Source organism: Cygnus atratus, chromosome 1 (genome assembly GCF_013377495.2).
Source record: "Cygnus atratus isolate AKBS03 ecotype Queensland, Australia chromosome 1, CAtr_DNAZoo_HiC_assembly, whole genome shotgun sequence".
NCBI lineage: Eukaryota > Metazoa > Chordata > Aves > Anseriformes > Anatidae > Cygnus > Cygnus atratus.
The window spans coordinates 115,187,077-115,212,009 of record NC_066362.1 but is presented as its reverse complement, the minus strand read 5'-3'; the positions used below and the strand labels follow the sequence as shown (position 1 = coordinate 115,212,009).

The following is a 24,933-nucleotide window of genomic DNA, read 5'->3' as shown; positions in this document are numbered from 1 at the left end:
CTGGATAGAAGATCCTCAAAGTGCACAGAGGTGCCTTGCTGGTGGTGGAGTGTCTGTCCATGGGGAGATGCTGGAGTGATAAGGCACTTTGGTCTTGCTGGTGGGAGAGTTCTGGTGCCTTTGTGCTGCTGCTTCACCTCACCCTACTTCTGCAAGAGTAGGAGGTCTTGCTTGTCCAGCTACAAGATAGCGAAGGAGAGGAGCTGGAGCATAACCCCTCTGGGAGTCCAGAGTTAGCCAGCCACAGCTGCTGTGCGGTGGTGCAAGGTCTTCGTTTTAAGAGAAATTTTGTTACAGAAACTACAGGCTTTCTAGCCTCTGTTGAAAGTAAAAGGTTGGTGACCAGGTGATTTCCCTTGTATGGAAGGCTGGGAAAGAAATGAAGAAGACAAATGAAATTGAAGAGCAATTTACCAGTCCAGATGCTACTGTTTTCTCACGAAAATCTACCCTCCCTTTTTCTCTGCCCTGTCAACCAGAAAGGGGTGCTTTGCCTGATCTTTCCTTTACTTGCTAGCAAATGCATTTTGTCACGTAACTAGAGCTTTGCAGGATACGAATGAGCTGGGTTTTGTTGGTGGTTGCTCTTCACCGGCTCAGAGAAAAAGAATTTGAGGAAGGAGGCTGGATGGGGCCATGGTGGAAGAAGAGCACAGCATAGGAAGCTTCGATATTTTTATTCGTGTTACTGTTCTGGGGCAAACGGCCTACATGTTTCTGCTCAGGTCTGTCAAAAGCGTCTGCTATATTTCTAAAGAAATGTCACTTACGAAGAGAAGTGGCAGTTGCGGTCTCTTGCTGGTAGGCAGCATCTTAGATGAAAACAGAACCTCTTTCCCTTCAAGTTTTTGCCAAGAATTCTACTTTCTCAGTGTTCTTACTCCATAAACCATCGTGCTACTCCAGGTAAAAATGGGTTTTGCCTGATATGTTATTTTCCATTAACAAACAGGGAAACACTCCTTTTTGTGATTGAACTCAGACTCCTGTGCCTGAAGACCACAGTTTCTTTCTTAAAAATTAGGAGAGAAAGGGAGTATTTGCTGGGTGACTTAGGCAGAAAAGAAATGAATCAAGGAAACCAAAAGCCCAAACACCAGCAGTATGTGCTCCTAAACTTCTGGTACAAATGTCAGCAGTTGGATTTGGCATATCTCAACAGGGTAGAGAAAGAAAAGTAGAAGTTCCACCACCTGGAGCATGTTTCTATCTTAATAGTAAAAACAAAAGAAAAAAGTAGCACAGGAACGTATCTACGAACTCTTCTACCACGCTTTCATTTGTTTTTGTTTTTAAAGGAGTAATCAGCTGTGTACCTGGTAACTCTGTCTCTTAAATGTTCCAGTTGAATGGCTCTGCACCACATGTGCAGCAGGTCCAACTAGTTCTGAATGCGCTAAACTTCCCATGCATGTGTGGGTCAGATGTGTACGGGTGGTAAACCACCGTGCTTAGGATATGCAAGTGTCAGCAGTATGTGCATCAGACCTGTCCTTTTTCTCTCCTCTGCGCTCCAAAAAGAGGGAAGGACTTGTCAGTTTTTGTCATCTTTAAGGAAAAACCATGCCACTCCATCCTCATTGTGAATGAATTGAGTGATTCTGTGTTTTGACTCAACTACAAGTAAAATGAGCAGTTAGGGGTTTTGGTCTTGTTAGCTATAAGAAATGCTTAAAACTCTTTTCTGTTATGTCCTAATTGTGGCTGCTTATGGTGATTATATGGGATTAAGGGACATAAATCATCTTTGAAGGAATTTAGGTTTTGGGGAAGAGGAGAGGTGAGGGAAGCAGATTTTTCCCACTTCCCAACTAGAGTTTGCACAAGACAAACCTGAAAAGGCAAATCTTGATGCTCATGGGTGTGGTTGTGATAGTTATTTGTCCTGTCCACTCCCTCCCCCTGCTCCTTTGTAATTTCTCCCTTAATGGATGTGCTCAGAAGCCCTTGATGGTGCTCTGGTGCTTCTTACAATGTATCCGATGGAGCCCTGGGAAATGGGCTGTATATTTAAGAAGAGACTGATAAGAATCTTCCAGAGGGTACGTGATTCATTTTAAACCTTCAGCTTTAGTTCCAGTGCTCATAAGTGAAGCAGTAAGTGCACAAACATAATTTACTAACGTATGTGTAGAGTTTCCCTCAAACAAATCTTGCAGCAAATGATTTGTGCATCGCATTAACCTGGTTAACTTGGCCATCCAAGGAGAGTTTAACTCACCTTTCCAGTGGTGGAGCTGTGGGACAGTAACCACAGACGACCAGTGATGAGCAGCTGTCTTCAACCAGCAGAGGCTGCAACTTTGCAAAGCGAACTTCTCTCCCTGGCTTAATGCATGACTTTTGACTTCTGCACCTGGGGCTTTCCTCTGCTGCCAGGTGCTTTCTGCACCTTCGTGGGACTTTGAGCACCAGCTCACAACCTCAATTACTTCACAGAGGGAGGAAAAAAAAAAAACATTGTGTTTGTAAACTCACTGTGATAACAGGTTAAATTACTACTTATAAAAGTCAAGGTATGTACTTAAGTAAGTGTATGGCATACAACCTCGTCCCAGACATTTAGCTTCACCACTGAAGTTCAGTGCCTTTCTTGGTTTGGTCAAAGACTCAAACTTTTAAGGGCTTCTGCTCATCACCACCCCAGTGGTGGAATTAATCAAAATCCTCTCAGCAGCAGCATTATGCCAAAGTTTCACATTTGTAGGATACCACTAAAATAAATCTTGCCCAATTCATTTTAATGAGTTGAATGTTTAGTGAGAACAGCCATCCTATGATAGGATACTTGGTTCAGGGCAGGAAAGGAAGGAGAACAAACTTGTTTGTATCCACGGTACAAAATTTAGATCTTAGAGATTCTAATGTATAGGTCTGTGAAACACAAGGAGTCTTCGTCAGGTGAGGAGTTGTCTTGTGTTATATAACAACACAAAAGAAATTTTGGAAAATGCCAGAATTGTCGGGTATTCATCCAGAAGCATATGTTTGAACTGCAGTGTTTAGAACTGAATGCATAGAAGGAGGTAGAGATGTTAATGAAATTGCCTGGAAAACTTCCAGCTGCAGAATGTAGCATAATTCTGGTAGCCTGAAGTCCTTCATTTTATTAGTTCCTTTCTTGCTTTCACCAAACATTCTTCTGAAGACTAAATCATTTTTCTCTTCCTTTGCCTCTTCCCCCCTTTAATTTCTTTAGGTGGTTTCTTGTAATGTTGTGGGAGATTCCATTACGTTTGTTTTCAGCGTCTCACATATTTCACCTGAAGCTGCAGAAAGGCAGTCGTACAGTGTGAAACTGTCTCCACTTTACTTGCAGGTAAAGCATTAAGTATTATTCTCTTTTTTTTTTTGACTTTCTTTTGTTACATCTCATCCCCCAGCTCAGCTGAAAGATCTGAAAGATGGTATCAGGTTTTCACATCCCGGTTGAAAAATGCATGCAAGCTCATCTTAAGTCCAGTAAAACATTTAATAATATTACGGTTCTATCTGTGGCGAGTTATAAATTCATGAATTAAGCCTCTTCTTTAGGACAACTGGATAAATAAATCTTTGGATAGATTGTTCAGATGTTTAGAACAAAAATACCCTTTTTAACTGGCATATGCTCTCAAGTAACTTTTGGTTTCTTAGACTGTCACTTGGGCATATGCTGACTCAGCAACAGGTATTCTTCCTTTGGTGAGCATCAGTATGGAGCTTGACTTAAAATGTCTTTAAAGGTCACCAGAACACTCTTCAATAACTTCTTTCCTATCCACAGCTTCAGCTCTACGTGAAAGACAAAGGAGATGATGTCAAAGTTGAGTGGGTCCTCATTAATACCAACGAAACCAACTTTGAAATCCAGCCAACAGGGCAGGAGGTCAGTCAGTAAGTTTTTATTTGTTGCAACAAATGCAAAGGTGCACTTCAGATGTGGAGGGGCCATAGACAAGCTCTGCCAAATCTTGCTGCTGTTGCCCCAGGTAGTCACTCTGTCCCCCTGCTCAAGGAGGCAGAAAAGATGGGTCTCCAACCCTCCAGTGCTTTAGGGTATCAGTGATAGTGGCTAGAGCTAAGGTATCAGGTGAGGCTGGAACAACTGAAGTAAAAGTGCCTGTTCCTTTCTGCTGGCCGCATTCAGCAGAAGAATGGGGCAGTTATCTATTGACAATGGTTTCTTAAACTGCTTCAGTGAAACTTGCCATGGCTCATCCATCAAAACCCCCGCATCTCTGAAATCTGAGAGCGTCTCTCAGGATCACTGAAGCATTAAAGATAAACCTGCATTTGACAGACAAGTGACCTGGCAAACATTTTTCAGCCAAATTCAAAGGTGTGAAAAATGTCTGTTACTAAATGCCTTCTTTAAGAGCACTTGTAAAATAATGAAAAAAATGTAATGATGTTCCCATCAATGTAATTACTAAATTGCCCTCTTCCTTAACTTAATTAGTTTTAGAATCTGGTAACCCTGGTTCAGATACCACTCTGAAAAAATACAAATTTTTAAGGAAATGACAGGTTGTCTAGAAATATCTTGAGGCTTTCTGAATTGCACCTTATCTTAGTATATAAATTCTGTTTTTTTGACACATATCCTGAAGGAGTTTCTTGTGCCTTTGAATCTTCATAATTTGGCGGGGGTCACAACATGGTGACTCTTACACCTTTCCTACAACAGTGGGTGTGTGGTTGCTTGTGTATTAGGAGCTTGGTTTTCTGATTGAAGGCCTTGCTAAAGATTAAGGCTAGTGTATAGCAGAGCTGCTTCTGAAGACCTGTACGAAATGACCTAGAATCATAATTTATTACCATAGCTTTTGTACACAAGAATGTTAAGCTCATAACTAAAGAGAAGCAAGTCTTTTGAAGTGTGTTTTAATGGGGATTTACTGTGCATCTAGCAGTGTAAATGATCACTTTTTGAACAAGCATTAAGTACTTAACACGTGCGAATGACTTTGGCACTGTCACTGAGCTTCACTGGACTTCAAAACCTGCTTTTGGAGAGGTGCCTAAGTCCAGAGTAACAAAGCGGTTGCAGCCTGCTTTGCTTGTGTTTTTTTAATGAGCCTGTTAAGTTCTTACTACTTAAGGGCTTTTTTCCCCTTTGAAGTTTCTGTTAGCATTTGTGGAGATGGGGAGGCAACAAACAGCTACTTAACGTATATAACAAAGAGCAACCCACTCCTCGGAAGTGCCTTCAGCTCTTAAACTTTAATGTTGGCCTTTGTCTTGTTTTTTCTTCTTTCGGAAGAGGTATTCTGTGTACAAATAAAGATCTGTAATTGCTGATTATTATCTACACAATGGTTCTGTCATCAGTCAAACAGGTGGATGGATATAACAACCTATTTTCTGCTGATAAAAGCTGGATGAGCCTGAGCTACCTTTGGTGCAATCTGGCTGATTTGCAGGGCTTGGGTTGCACGTGGTTCCGCTACCTTGACCTTGTGTGCTGCCTGGCCTTGAGCTAGCCGCAGCAGCTCACTGTCAGCCCCTGGCCTGTGTCAATCCCACAGTAAAACGTGTAGTCTTGAACCTTTTTGCTTGGCAGTTAAGTCACTGTGACTTTGTGGAGTGTGGTGCGATAGAGCATCACTTTCCAAATAAGGATGGCTAAAAAAAAAAAAGGTTGGCCGGAAAGGAAGCTCTTTAACCAAATTGTCTTGCAAATAACTATGGAGGAGGAAAAAAAAAAAAAAAAAAAAAAAAAAAAAAACAGGAAATATCTACTAGTGGAAATCCAATGACAGTTGTTGCTGTTGTTATTATTAAATAACAAATACCAGGTTAGGTTGGTGGCAAAGTGAGAATTGGCTGGAATTTTACTACTTGACAATATTCTTCATCGAACGATGTGTAGGTAAGGGTAGGGGTGGTAAATCACCTCCGAAACAGTGAAAATAACCAGCAGTTTATCTGCTTATTGAAAGATCCTGAAAAATAAAAATTACTGAAACTGAGACTTTCATCAGCCTGATTTACTTCTTTCATATTTTTAAAAGTATTATCTGCATCTGCAGGAGTGCGCTGCTGCCTCTTTCTTTGTCAGTTTTTTTGGGTACTGCAGCATGAGCAAGGCAAAGCTGCTGAGGAATTAGCTGATGCTCTTGCGGGTTTTGAACAGTAGCTGCATGTCATCAGGGGGTGGGTATGTCAGGAGGTGATGAAACAGGATTTCTGGACGCAATGTGCCTGGGATTTTTATGAAACGCCCTGGATGTTTCTGTAACACTTGGATAATTGGGAAAGGGGTGTTACTCCCGATTGGTTTGACCTGTTGTATAAGCTGCAAGCATCCCTTCAGGAGATCAGAAGTAACGCCATGTGTGTGTTTTCCTACTTTTTTAAAAGGACTGAGGGTTTTAGTGACAGACCATCACTTGACAAAGCTGGGCCTGCTTTGTTGGTGCTGTTTGCTGTGAATCGGTCGTGGCATGCTTGCTGTAGGTGTGCTCCCATCTGCCAGCAGCATGTGGAAGGGTACCTTTTTTTTTCTGCTTTGTATACTTATTGCATTGCCCATCTATTCTGTATCCGCAGCTGTAAGGTGGTTCCCTTTCTTTTAAAGCCTTGCTTTGCTATAACACAATCTCTCAATGTGGTACCATGTAAGAAGAGACGGATGAGTCCTCAGATCTTTGTCTTCAACTTCAACGTTTTCTTTAGAAGACAAACCTCATGGAGATGGGCTGCCTTCAGAGCAGAGGGAGCATCAAACTGCCCTTTATGTGACAGCTTCATCTGAAGATTTGCTCCCTTGTAGATAACTGAGCAGAAGAAAGCTTCTGAGTAGCATGACACTGGAAGCAGGCTTCTCTGTGGGCACAGGGGGAGGAGGGATGGTTCACTGTCTTCAGACACCTTACAATTATTCCAGTGAAGCCACACGTGTAAGCAAAATTTGTGACGTGTTCTGATGCTTCAGAGAGGAAGTGTGGAAGCAGGTGGTGTTAAATGCAGGCGACCATGAGGTTTTTGAGTAGGCAAACATGTGAGTCAGTCCCATGGAGTGCCATGACTGCCTGTCCATACAGCGTGCTTTTTTTCAGCAAAGTTAAAGACCTCCAAGAGATGCTAAAATAACTTCTCAGTGCGGCCCAGGATTAGCACGGTCTCATCTGTCACAAGCTGGCGTAACTCCCATTAAATCAGTGGCACAGCGCCTATCTGCTTATCCCATGGCCTGATCTGCTTTCCCAGCAGAGTGCAAAGCAGTACAGAAACTTTAAAGCAGCATCATAAGATACAGACTGTCAATGCAACTTCTGTTTTTGTGGCTAATAGCTCTGCCTTCTTAACTCTCAGAACAGAGTGTGGCTTTGTTAGGGTACATTTCTAGTTTTTCTTTAATGCTTAGTGTAGAAATTGAACTATTTATTTGCATGATCTCCTGGTACATTTAGTTATTGGCAACAGAAACCAGATCTCTCTCTGATGAAGATAATTCTCACTACCTTTGGTGGTTTAGATATGTCAAATGATTTTTTTTTTTTTGCCTTAACTTGTATTCTTCTGAATTTTGAACAGCATGATTGTTTGTTTCCCCTTAGGGACAGGGAGCGGGGACATGTGCAATATCTGAAACGCTCAGAGATGTTTTGAAGAACCTCTTTAGCTCAGTTTCTCCATCTGTAGTGTTGAGTACAAGGCCTACAGACATAAAGGAGGTTCAGGTAAGTCCGTTCCTACCTGAACCTTTTGAGAAGTCTCTTTCTGCGTAGTGCTTTTATTTACCTATTCATGACCCAAAAACAAGTAAGTTTAACACCACTCAGTGATCAGAAACAACTGCGATGCTTGCTTTAAAACAACATAGCCTTTGGCAGTGAAGGCTTTGTGATTATGACTCCCATGTGGCTACTTGTAGATGTTACACCACATCACGTCTAATTCCCTATATTAATGTGACAGAAGCTGAAAGCGTTTGCATATGCACAATCCCTCTTCTTTTGCTTGCTTTTCACAGAATGTACAGAACACGAGCGCTCTCCCTCAGGGCACTAGTCCGCCTAAACCTCCAAGGGCTCATGAACTGAAACTGCTGGTAAAGAACATCGCAGTAAACCTAGCTGATCACAGTGCTGCAGGTAACATAGCCCAGAGGATGCTGCTCATTTTTAAGTAGGGTGTTTGTTTTGTTTATTTGTGTGTTTGTTTTCTTCCAGCTGAAATCATTTGAAAGTTCTAGTTTACAAGCTTGGCTCAAAATAAGATGTAAGAAATTGCTGTACTCCGAGAAACGGGCTTAGTCATGCTTGTACAAAACCGTGTTTTAGTTTAGCTGATTATTTAGACACCTTGATCTTCGTGTAAACAAATTCATCATGTTTGAAAACAAATTTAAATGAGCATATTTGTAGAGCTGGTTGTTTATTTTCTGGAGTTTACTTTTTATTTCTAAATAAACACACTTAGGGTGTGCACAAGGTAGTGGGGGAGGGCTCAAAACCCACTCTTCATTAACTCTTAGCAGTGGCATTGGTTTGGTTCAATATTACCTTATTTTTACATCTGCTTTTCTTTACTTTTGAGCAATTTACTGATTTATGTAAAACTCTCCTCTTTTATGCAAACTTTCCTCAAAGGAGAGTGTTGGTTTTTTTTGGTGTTGGTTTTTTTTTGATTTTTTTTTTCCCCCAATGAAGTACCTCTGTGGGGAGGGGTGGGGGGGTACCTCTTGCAGGTGGAGAATGAAGCCAAAAAGAGATCACTGCCTGGTGAATTTGCACTGTTGGTTTAAGAAAAAAGCACTGAGCCTGTCTAACAAGTATTCAAACTACTTCAAGTGCAAGCATGCTTCCGTCACTGCTTGAGGCATGAGTGAGCATATTTGGGATTTTGTCAGAGGAAATGCAGATATGAGGCCCTGTGATTTATGGTCGCTAACAATTCTGTAACAATCTTTTTAATGGAAGCTTGTGGCTTCTAAATTGGGCAAGGTACTAATTTTGGATAAATATATCCTGCTTGCTTTACTCCTTTTCAGTTAGATGTAGTAAGTTTCTGCCCCAGACTGTTGCATAATGCTGCTTTGCTCATCCTGGTTGGAAGCGATTCCTCTAAAACTTTCTGCAGGCTGTTTTTTGTTTTTTTTTTTTTTTTAAATACATATATATATATAAACTCTTTGCAGTGAAATGTCCTCTATAAATCTCTATAAATAAAGCTGTGCTGGAAACTGTAGATTGCAGCAGGAAAACTCATTTAGAATTCATTGTTACTCTACAGTTTTGTAGTGCAAGCTAAGCATTTCAGTAGAGCTGATCATTTTGGCTGCTGTTAGAAAGTCATGAGATGAGATGCCTTTATTAGCACAGAGCACAGGCTGCAAAGGATTCATTGCTGTGGGAAGGCTCGCTGCCCCCTCCTTGAAAAGGAGAGGAAGAGGGGACAATTAATGCACTCTTATTTGGGAACCTAGATACTGAGATCCAAAAATCAGCATTTGCTCTTCTAACAGGAGATGGAGGAAATTTAGGTGGTTCCCTAGCAACTCTCGGAGCTCAGATGCTTTGGAACTGAGAAAGTTTCACAGTGGGGTTTAGCTGGTCACTTTAAATCCAATGAAAATACTGCACAGCTGGGTAGATGCTGGCTTCTGGACATAGCTTGCTGCCTTTTAGTTATTGTTCCCTTCCCTCTTCCTGGCCTTGTCTTGCAACAATAGTTAACCATCCTGTTGCAACTCTGAGACTCCCTAAGAGCATGCACACCACCACAGATACATACTGGCTTGAGGAGGGGAGAGGAGGGTTTGTCCATCCCAACCATTAAGCTCAAACATGGGTTGCCAGCAAGGTTTATAGGATCTTGTGGCTTTCCTATGGATATGTGAGTTCAGCCAGTGAGTAACCAGCAGCAGAACTGGCCTCCGCTTATGGGCTGTGCCTGGTTTTGTCTCCTTAATTTGTGCATGTAATCAAACGCTGTCCTAGATTGGTGCTGTATGGCCCACAGTGCATCATCAAGGGTAAAAACGATTTCTCTTGTTAAGGAAAAAAAAAATTGTTAGCTGTAAACAACAGAGAGCGCAGGGCGGAGCTGTTGAAATACCCCGCTGCAGTGTCAGTCCCTGGGTGGCTCCAGTGCAATTGCAGGCAGAGCTGTAGGCGCTTTTCTGCACCAGGCTGCTCAGCTCTGCTGGCAGCATGAGCAGGCTGCAGGGACATATGGCTGCTATAACAGAAAACCGCCCTGGGTTCATTAACTCGGGCTCAGCGCATTGGGAAAGCAGCTAAACTACTTACTCCGGGGTTAGGTTGGATCCCAAATAAGCTGCGTGTACGTAGTGCTTTGTCTCCTCTGATAACCTTGTCAGGCCCAAGCTGCTTCTCCACAGCCCAGATACACCACCAGTGGACAACTGATAGTTGGTGGTGATGAATGTAGACCTGGGTTCTTCCGGAGAGCTGGAGGCAATGTATCTTCTGTTTTGCTTTGCACAGTCATTACTGAGCTTTTTGCTGCTGCACTTGCTATAGGGGAACCCCAAGACCAAAATGATTTCTAAGGCCGTGGAAGCCAAACAGAAGAGATTGTTTTAAGAGTGACGTGTTGAGCAAATTATTTGCACTTGGAGTAGCAAGTAGAAAAAACTACTCTGATACACCAGTTAGTCACTGGAGCGAATTCCAAGATAAAGGTGTAGTAACTCTGCACCAGTACTCTAAAATGCCATGAACTTGTTAGAAACTGCAGTCCATAAAGCCATCGTTAATTAACACGACTGTGATCGTTCCCTTGCTAGCAGAAGAAAGTTGCTTTGGTGTCCAAAGAAACCGTGTGACTCTGGCCAGTAGGAACTTTGATCTGTTTTTGTAGAGCAGCTCAAAGCAACTTTACTTCCCCACCCACACCACCACCTCCTTGTTATTCACTCTGCATCCACATCCTTTTTTTTTTTTTTTTTTTTTTAATCTTTTTGTGCCTGCACTTCCTTGCTTCATGACAGAATTTAAATTGGGTCACCATGTTTCACACTGTATAGAAGAGTGTATAGGACAACAATGACCCGGTCTCAACCAGTGCCATTACTGCAGATGGTGTACAAACGGAGTATGGGGAGAAATTTATTCTGTGAGTGGGTGAGGAAGCGTTTCCAAATGGTCTATTCACAAGTGCAATATATAAGGAAGAGGATTCTTCACTTTCTTTTGAGTAAGTGTACCTCCTGGTGATGGAAGATTAATAACTTTTTTTTTTCCCCCCTTACAGGCAGCACAAACCTTGTGTGTATAGTTCAGTTGAATGACCCTATGCAGAAGTTTTCCAGCTCTGTAGCCAAAAATGCTGCAAATCCCTTTTGGAAGGAAGAGTTTGTCTTGTGAGTAACTTACCTACAGAGAACACTTCATAGTAAAACATCTTTTTTTACTGGCACTATGTGAGCTTTTGAGGGAAGAACAACGTTTTGAAATATGTCCTGTCAGGTGGCCTCGGAAAAATCTGGAGCTGGTAGGGACCTCAGGATATCTAATTACCCTCTGCGTAGATATGAGATCAAATAGGTCTCTAGAGCTCCCTGGCAGATATCTGACTGTAGTTAATGACAGCAATAACAGGCAAAATAAATCACCCTGTACTCCAATTCAGTGTCAAAAAAAAAAAATGTTAGCAAGGTTTTTAAGTCACTTTACCTTGAAAACTGCATCTGAGGAAATCTGTTGTCTCTCCCTTCCCTCTCCCCCGACTGGCAAATGTAAATGTGCAGACAGGTTGACTGTCTAAAAGAATTATGGCTATTATACAAAGCAGAGTGTAAAACTAGATAGTAACTAACTAGATATTTTTTTTGTGTAGAACATAAATGGGAATTTGTGGCAGCCTGCACAGTATTGTGTGATTTATGCAGCTTCTGTAAATAGGGTCAAAACTGAGCAGTTCTAAAACTGTTTTAATTTCCACTTTCTGGTGGCAGAGCAGAAAAGATCTGGTAGCTTCTGTGTTGTATGAGGAGGGGAAGGGAGAGCCACAGATGGGCGGTAAGTTACAGATGTGTTTCTCTAGTGGATTTAGACACGTACACAGGCAGAAGCAGAGTCCCAGGGAAACGGGTAGCAGTGCTGCCATGCAACATACTACAGGTGCTGCTTTTTTTTTTTTCCTTCTACTGGTTTATTAACGTGAGAGGCAATTGGTACATAGTGGAGTGTCCGTGGTTCTTTATGTAGCTTTCCTCTCCTACTTCAGTTCCATTCATAGAATCATCTAGGATGGAAAAGACCTTTAAGATCATAGAATCGTAGAATGCCTTGGGTTGGAAGGGAGTGTTAAAGATCATCCAGTTCCAACCCATGGGCAGGGATGCCACCCACTAGATCAGGTTGCCCAGGGCCTCATCTAACCTGATCTTAAACGCCTCCAGGGTTGGGGCATACACAACTTCTCTGGGCAACCTGTGTTAGTGCCTCACCACCCTCTGAATGAAGAATTTCCTCCTAACTTCTGATCTACATCTCCCCTCTTCTAGTTTAATACCATTCCTCCTTGTCCTGTCATTATCTGATTGAGCAAAAAGTTGTTCTTAATCTTTTTTATAAGCCCCCTTTAAGTACTGAAAAGCTGCAGTGAGGTCTCCCTGGAGCCTTCTCTTCTCCAGGCTGAACATCCCCAGCTCTCTCAGCCTTCCTTCATAGGAGAGGTGCTCCAGCCCCTTGATCATATTCATGGCCCTCCTCTGGACCTGTTCTAACAGCCCCACATCCTTCTTGGGCTGGGGGCCCCAGACCTGGTTGCAGCACTCCAGGTGGGGCCTCACAAGGGCAGAGCAGAGGGGGACAGTCACCTCCCTCCACCCACTGGCCACTCCTTTGTTGATGCAGCCCAGGGTGCAGTTGACCTTCTGGGCTGCAAGCGCGCACTGCTGGTGATCATCAAGAACAAGTCCATCTGTTTTTCTGTGACATTTTTCATCACTGTCCAGTCACAGTGTGGCATTCATCATACTCATTCTTTATCTTGTAAAGCAGAAGCTCACCTTGCAAGGATCTGAGTGAGCATTCAGACCTGTGCCTTCCAGTGCTGAGTGTTGCCTTCCTTGAGGAGAGGTGTGCACTTCTGTGTTTATCTCCTCAACTTCAAGGGGGAGTGAGTGTGCAGTGCACAGATCTTTTCCTGCCTCCCCCTTGCAGTCTGCTGGACTGTGCCCACGTACTTTATGGGAGTGTGCTCTGCAAAAACAGGAGTGTGGTAGGGAAAAGCAACATAGGTTGCTTGATATAAAGGAAGGCACTGGGACTGGTTGTCAGAAGCTGTACAGGACTTTGAGAACACTGGACTCCTCTGAATGTGTGCAGAGGTTCAGATGATAAGCAGTCTCTGAGGTCAGCAAGTTAGAATGGATGTTGTAGAACAACACAGAAGTCCTGTCTTTTTGTGTGGCTTGGTGGAGAAATATGCACTGTCTCCTCCTGCTGGCAAGTGGAGAACCAGCTAGGAAGCTCTGTTCCTTAAGACTGTACAGTTCAATGACTTAATGTCTTATAGAGTCTGATTTCAGTTACGAGGATCTACAGCTTTTGTGGAAAGCCAGAGCAGGCTGTGTTCTTCCGTGACAGCATGCTGTGTTCCTGTCACAGCTTAAGGATTAATGTGATGCAACTTCTCCACAGTAGGAGAAACAATGCACTTCTGTAGCAGCTTTCTTTTCTGGAGTATCTCAAAGTGCTTCACCCCCTAGGTTTGTGAATCACTTCCACCATCTGTTGGTGGAGCAGCATGTGCTCAGTTTTGTAGAACTGACACACGCCCAGCGCTTTCAGACAGGAAGCTTATAAGAATAATGACCTTCCCAACTGAAAGTGCAGAGGGAGGGCAGGCAGGATGTGATTAAGTTGACTGGAATTTGGCCTTGATGCTAGGGATAATGCTGGGTTTTCCACAGTGTTTGCTATTTTTCAGAAGGGCATGAGGTAAGCTTGGGGACTTTTAAAGATAAGTGATCAGGATTTGACTGTATACTTTCTTTCATATTCATTCCCCCCTGACTTTTTTAATTCAGAAACAAAAATACCCACCAGCTTGAAGACCAGTGCACTGACCACCATGTCAGGCCTTGATTTAGATTTGTGAGAAGAGCAGCAACAGGTGGCCTCAAGGTTGTTCTTTTCAAGTTTTGTAGGTGCAGGAGGGGATGGTAGAGGCAGGGAGAAGGTTAAAGCCTGCTGCATAGGTTATGTCCCAGAGCATCTGATGGAGGTGCAGTATCTGCAACCAAGATCACGCCAGCCTGAAGTGGAGACATGGAAAAATAAAATACATTCATGTGTTCCCTCAAGCTTTTTGGCAGAACACTTGCAGAGATGGGCATAAAATCAAGTTTTACTACAAGATTCCTCAGTAGCTACCCAGTTCACTGTCTCACTGGAGGAAAGTTTGTTTTTTTTGTTGTTTTTTTTAATCTCTTGTCTAGTACATCTTACAGAGTTCTACAAATGTCAGTAATTCTGCTAATAGTACACATTAGTTCTGTCACAGAGAAACTATTTCTTCTTATCTTGCAACATCCTTGAGTCTTATTTTGGAAGTCATACTGACTCCTCTCACTTGAGCCCATGACTATTTCCTTGCTTCTCTCCTGCTTTGCAGGATGCTTTCCTGCTTTGACAAGATAATGCACAGCTTTGAATAGGCAGTTGATTGGACCTATTCCAGCATCTTAACTTAAAAATTTCGGAAATGCTCACTTCTGAACCTGCCGGGAAAAAAATGGTTTCTTAGTGCTGCTGCACAGCAGTTGAACTAGGGACTGACTATCAGCCTGAAAGGCAGTGTGTGTAAACTGCTGGGGGAGAAGAAAAGCCTGTGACAGTTCAGGCACTTGAACTTCTGAACAATGCTGGAGGGAACCAAACCCTGTTTTTCTGGCTGAGATTCCTTTAGTCATTCTTACTGAGGTCAGAAAGAAGCCATGCACACAGCCTGCCCAGCACCCTGGTGGGTTGACTGTGTGGGGTTGTGCTTGGTGCAGGGCAAGGAGCTGGGGACCAGAACGAGACAGGGAAAATCTATGTGGGAAGGAGAATCTTTTGCATACAAAAACCTAACATAGTTTCATTTATTTTGCAGCGAACTAAGTGCCAAATCAAAAACATTGCAACTGCAAATAGTAGAAGATGGAAAGTTGGATAGTAAGTATTAAAACTGAAGTGTTTTGCATGATCACCTCATTGCTATGTGTTGACATGAGTCCTCCTTTAGTTCTACCTGGCTGTATAGCCGTATAAGAAAGTGTTTGATTTGTGAACCTCTGTTGAAGTTCAGGTGTCTTCTGCTGACTTGTCCTGATTGTCCCATCAGCTGTACCTTCTCTAACGTCTCTAGAGAGCCCTCGAGGGGAGAACAACAACAAAAGGGAGATCAGCTGAAAAGAGCCAGCCAAGTTTATACAAAACAGGGGAAAATGTATAAGTTAAGTTTATGTTTTAAAACTCGGTAAGCCTGTCCTCAAATTTAGGTCCCAGAGTTGAAATCCATGGAAAACTGCAGAGTTCTTGGGTAGGCAGATCCATCTGGGTCAGCCGCTGTCAAGGTACTTTGTTACTTCCACCAGTAAGCCTGGACAGAAGAGAAATGCAGGGTTAAAAAGTAACTCTCCTCCTCAGGACAGATTTGAGGTTACAAAGGAACCTTGAATCAGCCTTTGTTTCTAGGCTGTCAACCGCTGTTGGTAATCCTAATTTTTTGCCCTTCTAAAATTTTAACAGATTTTCTGTGAGAAATTTTGGTTTCAAGTTAATCTTTCCCCGTCTTTCTCTTACTAAAGGGTAATTGTTGTTCGTCCTAAGTCCTTCCTTTTCAAGCCCAGAAGGCTGCCTAGCAATTACCACATATAATGCAACCAGAATTAGTGTGCTTTGGATTAAATATAAAATTTACAGAATGAAATATTTTTGATTCTGTTGTTACAGTTTGCAATTAGCCTTCAGTGGCAAAGAAAAATTCACCACTGAACTATTGCATTGTGTTTATTTGGAGAAGTATTGCCTTACAAGTGCTGGGGATGAGGGATGAGTAGGTTTTGAGACCAGGGAGCATGATGAGCTGTTTGCATGAGCTTTGTAAAGTTGCTCCAAAAATACCTTGCTTACCTGAGCTTTATCGAATTGATGCCACAAGTTCTTAAATTCTTCTCATAGGTACTGCTTGTCCTTTTGCTGATACAGTTCTGCTTTAGCTAGGAGTAGTAACTTTATTTCACCTCTTGAATCCATTTGCCCTTTCCTTCTTATGCCAGGTTTCAGGTATAAAACAAACAGGCAACAAATGATTATTTGTCGAAGGATGGGAAGTCAAATGTAGGCAAATTATTTAAATTTCTCTGATGGGGATGCTGTTTTTTATTTAAAAAGAGAGAGAGAGAGAGATGAGATCTATGTAATCAGCAAATATATATTGTTTCTTACATAAATCTAGTCCTCAAGCATCTTTTGTAATGGGTCTTTCAAACAATACCAGTAGCATTCCACGTCCTACTAAGAGTGTTTCAACCTGTTTTTAAAACAAAAAAGTCCCAGTTGATTACACTGGCAATTGTCTTTCTTCTCCCCTGGCTCCACCACTGCCTTAGCTGTTCTGCAAATTTAAATGGAAAACTCAGAGTAGAGTCATGAGAGTGGACAATGGGAATATAATGTAGATCTCTGTGCCCTTGGATTTTGCTTAGAACTATGATTTCATCCCTGAAATCCTGCAGTAATTTTGGTAATGGTTTGCTCCAGTCTAATGTAGCTAACAAAGTAAGGGGAGGAATTAGAGAACTGCTCAGCTGGCACTGAAGATCAAATTAAGACAAAATATTCTTAATGATAACACCAATTCACTAGGAACCCAAGGTGTTCTCTGAAAAGAAAGATGGAAGTAACTGGTTAAGAATATTGTTCAAGAACATAATAGTAATATTTCTAGATGTTTTCTTTTCCCACAAGCATTCTGCATAACCGGGGGGGGGGGGGCGGAAATGGCCAGAAATAGTGGCAAGCAGGTAATGTTTCACGTCTCCATTCTTTGTTGCTCAGTATTAGGCCAGGCTGGGGAATAGTTGAAAAATGTAAAGAAAGCTCTGAACAGTGCTCTTACTGTCCCATGGTGTAGAACCAGTTCTCGTAATTAGCTGCCATTCTTCCTCCTTTCCTGTCTTCTCGTCCTTAGATATACTGACAGCTTAAATGAGTGCTTTTTTTTTTTTAATTTTATTTCTTCTAGGTTCTTTGTCCGCAATGGCAACTGTACCTCTAGATTTGTTCAGGAAGCAACCTTCTGGCCAGCAAAGCTTTGCACTGAACAGCACGGCCAGTGAGAGCAGTCCAGAGCTGGGGCCTCGGCTGGGATCCATTAGTGCAGAGGTATGGCACGGGGATGTTTTTAGGGTGGATCTTTTACTTCTGGAGGTCCTTGTGAATGCTCATCTTGTGCTATGGACTGTCCTTCACAGTGCAGTGCAATGTGTGGCCCAGTTTGAGTAGCACATTCATATTATATGGTAGTGTGTCACACTGTATTTGTATATATCAAAAGTATTAGCTGGCTATTGAATGTTAGTAGGAATGTTAAAGGGGCACTAGCTAGGAATGTTAATGTCTTTCTTGCTTAACTGCGCCTCTAAGGTGAAATATTTTTTCTCTTCCTAGTTCTTCTTTATAGAACCTAATGAGTTAAAGATCTGGCAAGTTTCTTCTCCAATGTCAAGCACTAAGATAGAAAAGGATCGAACTGTGATGCCCTGTGGGACTGTGGTCACTACTGTAACTGCTGTGAAAACCAAACCTCGACTAGAAGGGAGATCATCTCCACTGAGCACAGGTGAGGAGGTCCAATTCTTTCTATGTTTGACGTTAGGATTGTATGTGGGGAACAGGAGGATTTGGTCCAGGGAGGAAGTGGGATGGAGGGAAAGGTGCTGTTGTCCAGATTTCTCTGATGCGTTGGTGGTGCGGGGTGTTTTTTGTATTCTTCAAAATCAGGTTTTTAATTTTCATGAAGCCTTGTTCTTACAGGAGGAGTGGTTAGTCCTCCTTTTAGTACACACTTTAAAGCTTTATGCTAGGGTGGTAATGTATAAGAGCTTTGTGGATGTTTTTCTGTATGATGAAAGTGTCAGGCTCTGAGTGCTTGCTGGTGACAGTCTTGTTGCTGTGCCTTCTAACCTCGGTGTGTATTACAATCTGTGATGAGGATTGGTATGTCATCCTCTGACAAACTTTTTTCAGAATACCTTTCAGGAGCAGACTCGATTCTTCTTGGGATATGTATGAAAATAAAATCTCTAAACAGTCTTTGTTTGAAGTCTCACAAAGAGCTGAATTCTCTTCAGTTCTCAAAGCAGATCTTTTACTTAAATGGATATTGTCTAGTATATTACAGAAAATACTTAAAAAGAAATTGCTATACTTCACAGGTCTTTAGGGGGTCACATTACCATAGAGAGCATGCATTGAGAATTTCTATTAAACTGCTTTCTCAAACACTTATGTTTTAAACAAGCTTTTAAATTGGTATAATTTACTCTTATTATTTTCATAGTAAGTGTCTTGAATCGTTTAAATAACCAAGAAACTTGGTCTTCAGATTCTCCTGTGAAAACTCCAGTTAAGGTCAAGATGATTGAAAAGGATTTCTCTGTTCAAGCTACCCATTCTCATGGTGCTACAGTCAGCAAAACTTTATCATCTTCAGATACAGGTAATAGAAACTTTCAAAGCTTATAATCAGAACACATCTCTCTAGGCTGCACATGGGATTAATGTAATCCTGTTAAAATAAAAACAAACCCACATGGCTACTGCCTTTCAACAGGCACTGAGTTGTTTATGTTAGCAAGTACTGTGGTTAGGCATATAGCAGTCTTGCAATAGAAGTCTGTTTTTAATTGGAGATTTAAATTACTAATTTTGAAAAAATAACAATGAGCTGTGGTTTGGAGAGGGGGGGTGACTGCAAAAAAAAAGCCAGGCTGCCTTTTCTCTTACTTCTGAATGAAAGGCTTCTCCTTTATAAAGGCATGAGGGATACTGCACAGAATGAAAAACATCCAAAACTTAACTTTAAGGCCATTCTGAATTCCCCTCTCTGAATAGAAGGCTTGAGGCTGGCTTGATGTAAAGCAGACTGGAACAGCAGGAACACTGAATTCTCTTCCGAACTCTGCCACTGTTGTTATGTTTTGTGCTAATGCAAATACATAATCTTGCCGTGCCAGTTCGCTTTCCTAAGTCACCTGGCATATAGTTGAAGAACCATCAGGTTCTTCAGAGCATCAGGTAGCATTGACAATACCTTTAATTACAAATTCACTTTGAATTCAACCTGATTTTGACTCTGTGGCCTTTTACCTTTTTGAGGTACAACTCTGAATCGTCAGCGTATTTTTCAGTCCTTTGTGTTGTCACCATTCATTCTTTAGCTCCGTAGGCAGCAGTGATGAAAGGTGTGGTCCAGTATAGCTGTAAATGGCACGTGATGTGGAGTTCAGTTTTCTTCGTACAGATTTAAGTACGCGTGGGACAATCTGGAGATGATCTAGGCTGCTCCTGGAACAGTCAGAAGGCTTGCTCAGAGGTAGAGATGTACAGGCAAAAATACAAAAATTTGGGAAGGAGTGTGAACCATAGTTTAATAACTCTTGAATCTTTCCCCATCTTTAGACCAAAGATACCACGAAGCAGGATGGTATTTACTAAGCCGTTTTGGGAAGCCTTAGACTTCCAAGTTTTCTCTCATAGCTGATTTTGATCTCAAAGAAACAAAGCACTTACTGGAAAACCTGTGAATGCAGCTTAGGGCACATTGAGATGGGCAGTGTTTTTCTTTTTATGGGAGTTCGGGGGAATTTCTGTGAAATGTTAATATACCACAACAGGAAGAATTACTCATTAGCTCAAAAGCCCAAGCAAATGAAAGGAATACAAAGGAGCATTCAGTAAGGCAATAACTTAGGTAGTATTTATTACAAACATAATGCCGTAATAGCTACAAGCTCCATGGAAAAGACACCGTGTCCTTGCCATAGTTCTAAATAATGACAACAATAAGAGTTAGTAAGTGCTTCTGATGCTGTCCTGACCACTCAGCTGTTCTGGGGGGCTTTGCAGTGGTTATGAAGGCGGAAAAGCAGGGGTTTGTATCAAATGTGCAGGCGTGCATGGGTGTGCATACCACTTGTGCACACCTACTGTTAAATTCCAAAGGTATCTGAGGTACTTAGTGTGGTATTATTATTTAGGCATCATTTTTAGTGCCTTAATGTCACAATAACGAAAAGACACCACGCAGTTTAATTAATGCTATTCCTGACTGTATCCTTTTGTTGTTAAATCTCTTATTAAAGAGCCCACCTCCAATAATTAAATCTGTGGGTTGGTTTTTTTTTTTGCTTCATCAACTTTATTAGATTTGTTTGTTTCTAAGCTTGATGAATTTGATTAGTTTACATTTGCTTGTGCCCAAAGTTACTGCAGTGTAGCAATGTGTTGAAATAATTGGCTGCTTTGCCTAGGTTTCTAAAACCTTCTGTGTGTTCAAGGCATGGGTTTGTAAGTGCAACTTTTGTACCTTTTCTCAGAACAATGGCTAACATAGACCAGACTGAGAAGAATGGAAAGACAAGACCCAATAGCTGGGTGGTGTACTGGAAAATATTTTGTTATTCATGGTGTTCATACAATTTCTGCTAATTTCTTTGAATTTTAAATTAAGAACAAGATCTGCCTCTCTTAGCTCTGATACTTCCCATTTTTTTATTCTTTCTGAAATAATTCTTCATTTTCAGAACTGTTGGTATTGAATGGCACTGATCCTGTTGCAGAAGCAGCCATTCGACAGTTAAGCGAGTCTGCAAAGCAGAAGCTGAAGTCTCCTAGGAAGAAGAGCACCATTATCATATCAGGGGTGTCCAAGGTAGAGCAGAAAACAACACGTTTAATTCTTAGTCCTGCAAAGTCTTTGCTCCACTGAGTATTACATGAATGTGCTTTCTGTTTTCTCCTATTCAGCAGTCTCTGCAGGATCTAGGTCTGTTTGCTTCAATTACTGTTTGAAGCTGAGCCAAATATGAGTGGGTTTACTGCAGAGTGGGTTGTTTTTTCATTCTTGGATTTGACAACCTGAATAAAAACGTATGGTGTCCTTGGACAGGAGTGGGATGATTAGGAATTTGGGAAAACCAGGTTAGGTGAGGACAAAAGATGAGTCCTTCTCCGTGTTTTGGATTTGTGGATTTGTATTTATCTGATAGAGCTGTCAAGAAGTCCTTCTACAAGACGAAATGCATTGATATCTACCTTTTTAATAATTAAATAATAAATAAGATTATAAATAATAAAATAGATTATTTTCTATGCAGTCTAATACGTTGTTACAGCAGCACATGTAGGAAAGTGTCCCATTACTTGCAGTGGGGCCAGTGATAGGTGTGAAGCATGTACTTAAGTCTTTTTTTTTTTTTCCAGCCATTTGGCTTTAACAAGACAGTGATTAGGTAAATATGGTCACCTATGATTCTTACTAGAATTTGACTATATGTTCCTCTCCTTTAGTGGAGCTAAAGGAGCCTCACAATGGCTTTCTGATAGCTCTGAGCAGTGCAGGTGAAAGTGTAAAGCAGAGAGAAGAACAGAACTTTTCCAGGGAGGCTTGTTTTTTCTGGCAGAGCAGCTTGTGTCAGTGTTGTCTCTTTATTTATTTATTTTTTCTTTCACTGGGCAGACCTCTTTATCTCAGGACAGTGAAGCTGCACTGATGATGGACTATGCTGCAGCCATGGACAGCTGCTGCAAAGAAGCAGATCCAGCACCCACTGGAGAGGAGGCAATTACAAAAGTCACCTCTGATGAAAAGCTATCATTAGGTGCTTCAGAAACAGTACCTGATACTGACCCTCAGCAAAGTGCCCATAAGGCTTGGGGCTTGGAGAACGGCACTCAGCAGTGGAACTCCAACACGCTCTTAGACCAGACCTGTGAAGAAATATCTGGGAGCTCATTAAGTGTTTCAGAAACTGGGAGCATGAAAAAGTCTAAAGGTACGTGAGCCTTACCTCTCCTGCAGTGAAAGACTGCTTTTTGTACAATAATCGACAGCGTTGTGCAACACTGTACAGTAGGTTATCTTCTTGTACTGATTTTTCTTCTGAAACTCTATGCAATTGTGGTGATGGAAGCTGTCTTACTAGTAGCTATAAAGAGTGCAGTCCTCTGGCTCTCAGAGATATGGCAGGCTCTGTGACGTTCTCCTCCATCTGGAAGCTAGAAGGGCTCACCCTTAGAAGCTGAAAGGCAGACCACTAAGCCTGACTCAGTATCTGGGAGGGAGATAACTGGCCACATTGTCAGTTCCTCAGTGAAAAATGTATTCTTGTAAACAAGGACTTGTGCTCTGTTAGGAGTCCCATTCCTGATGTGAAAATGGCAAGGTCCTGCAGTTGCTTTCTGGTAGGCTGCTTTTCTTCCTCCTTTCTTCCTTGCTTCTCTGAGCACGAGCTTCCCTGCCCTCACTAAAATGTGTGTTCAGACAGCACCAATGGCTAAGCCAGAAGTTTTTCTATGTTTTCATTAATACATAGTTTGCTGTAAAGAAACGGGAATAAAGTATAATTTAATAAGTAAATAAAGGGTCAGATCATTTTGCTCATGTAGTTACATACCTGGATAGTTGCAATTTGGAAATGTCTTAGGATTCTTTGTGTTTCCTTTATAAATCCAGTGCCCTCTTAGGCTGTTGTGATGGCTTGTGGCTATGTGGTAGACACAGGTGGCTGTTTAAAAAGTCTGAAAGAAGAGCAACTTAGTGGACTCCGACCTGTGCCTTGAACAGGCAGCATGCCAGCCTCAGGGGATGTGCATTCAAGATGCAAAAATTGCAGTTTCTCACCTGTATTCATCCCTCTTTTGCTTTATTTTCTATTCTTTCCTTACCCTGAGGTAGTGTGAAATGGCTTTCTACAAAACCTCAGTATAGTACTAGATTATTGTAATGCACCCCACATAAGGTGTATACTAGACCTCTTTGCCAAAGTTCTCCCATAGGACATTGAGGTCTTGTCTTTTCACAGCACTTTTTTTTTTTTTTTTCCATCTGACAGTTTAGAATAGCACAGCAACAATCAGTTTGGCATTAGAAGGTTTTGGGTGTGTTTGGGGTGGAGTTAGGCGGCTAAGCATGAAGTGAACATTTGTCTTTTTTGGAGCCTGGTGAAACTTACAAAGCTGTGTGAAATTTTGCAAAACCTCTGAACTCTTCTTTAACGTGTTATTCCAAACACGCAAGTGGAAGTTTTTTTGTGAACTGTTGTCTAGTTTTGTTTTTCCCTGTGCAGTATGTTGCAAAGAGATCAGACTTCTGAAGATTCGCTTTGCACAGTGCAGGGTAGGACTGCTAAAAAGGGCAAGTTATCTCTAATATTTGAGACAGTTGTCTCAGCTGAAAAAGACTTCTAAAAACAGTCTAAAATCCATTTCCTTGTACACAGATCTTTTTGTGGAAATCTTGAATCTTTGCTTTGTCACAGCCGAATAGCTTTTATGGAGTGAGATAGGGAAAGGAGGTAGAAATGTTTTCCTGAGTTAGATTTGGATAGTTCAAGGGTTTTTTGTTAAATGCCTTCCCTTCTAAAAAACAAGAATAGCAACAGTAAAAAACAGCTTTCTGCTTTAAAAAGCCTTATGTATGGTATTAATGTCTTAAAGTTAGCGTTGTCTTTCTCTATATTTCTTTTTACTCTTGAATATTTTTGTTCTTTACCTTTCTGACTTCCTGTTTCTTACCCATTCCCTTTTATAAACTTAAGAGGACCACTATGCCAGCCAGAATTAATTACCTACACAGTAAGTTATTTTTGTCTTACTTTTTAAAGAAAATGTAGCTTTACAATGGTACTCTCATTGTAAAAATCGAAGCAAAATGTAGTTTGGCACCTGTTTTCTTCTCCCCCTCATCCATTTCTTTCCCCCCTCCAAAATGGCCTTCCTGTGCTCAGATGCCCTAGCAGACTAGTCTGCCGTAACAAATGGTTTTCCTGGTGGGTGTGCTGTCCAGGTGGGTCACGCAGAGTGGACAGCAAGGAAGGCTTGGAGGGGTGCTCTGTGCTCCTGATCTCTGTCCATCATGCCCATTCCTGTCCTATCTGGTTATCAGTCAAACATCTGCTCATGCAAACCATGTGTGACCCCATACTGGATATGCATACACAGAATGCTTATTTTAAAAGCTGCTGCTTACGGTTTTCTAGATCTCGTTTCTAGCCAAACTCCTTGAGCTACAAGTTCCTCAGCAGCTGTTTACACAATCACTTGGATTACAAACTGTTTTGGAGTTGGGAAGGAATGGAAAGAAGCATCTCCATTCATATCGTAGTAGATGTGGAAGGAAATCTGAATCTAGTTTATGTTATTGAACAAAGTGATCCTAGCCCCACAAGCCTGTTCAGAGCACCCTAAGCTGTGCTCAGGAGCCTGTGAAGACCTGAGTCTGTACGGTGCTCTTGAGACTCTCTCTGCTTATCTCCTGGTGTTAGGGGCAAAGCTGGCATGCGGATCCTGTTGAACTTGAAAAGTAAGCATGCAAACAGCACGAGCATCACCAAGCTTGTGATTTGCCCTGTGCCCTATCTTCTCGGTCGGGGTGCATGCCTCCACAGCAGCTGGAGCCACCGTCAGGCAGCACGTGCCAGACTGGCTGGAGACTGATGGGTGGCAGTGGGGATGTGGCAAGCTTCCAGGTACCAGTGACCTCAGTGCCTCTGAAAACACAAGCTTTCACGTCGGGGGGCTCCTGCTTTTGCTGAGGCCGTGCTGTTCTCAGGGAAGTGCTGCCTGCAGTTTTTTTCAGCTGCAGCGAGTTGTCCTGGGCCACCAGCGCAAGTTTTGCAGCAGCCTTGGTTAGGTTCTGTTCCCTAGGAAGGGAGATCAGTCTGAATGGATAGGACTAAGTATCTGTTTACAGATAAAC

At 41.9% G+C, this 24,933-nt stretch overlaps 1 protein-coding gene across 2 annotated transcripts in view; it reads left to right on the top strand.

Moving 5' to 3' along the window:
* The window catches only part of C2CD2 (C2 calcium dependent domain containing 2), a 40,017-nt gene that overhangs the window by 8,227 nt on the left and 6,857 nt on the right, over window positions 1-24,933 (top strand). The window contains exons 3-13 of one of the 2 annotated variants that reach the window (XM_035546024.2): window positions 3,200-3,319; window positions 3,767-3,868; window positions 7,545-7,667; window positions 7,961-8,081; window positions 11,209-11,317; window positions 15,061-15,122; window positions 17,197-17,336; window positions 17,622-17,793; window positions 18,559-18,672; window positions 20,759-20,886; window positions 21,694-22,009. In XM_035546024.2, the coding sequence (XP_035401917.1) occupies window positions 3,200-3,319; window positions 3,767-3,868; window positions 7,545-7,667; window positions 7,961-8,081; window positions 11,209-11,317; window positions 15,061-15,122; window positions 17,197-17,336; window positions 17,622-17,793; window positions 18,559-18,672; window positions 20,759-20,886; window positions 21,694-22,009 (1,507 nt within the window). The remainder of the gene's footprint in view (window positions 1-3,199; window positions 3,320-3,766; window positions 3,869-7,544; window positions 7,668-7,960; window positions 8,082-11,208; window positions 11,318-15,060; window positions 15,123-17,196; window positions 17,337-17,621; window positions 17,794-18,558; window positions 18,673-20,758; window positions 20,887-21,693; window positions 22,010-24,933) is intronic. The other variant, XM_050709698.1, reaches the window with a different exon arrangement.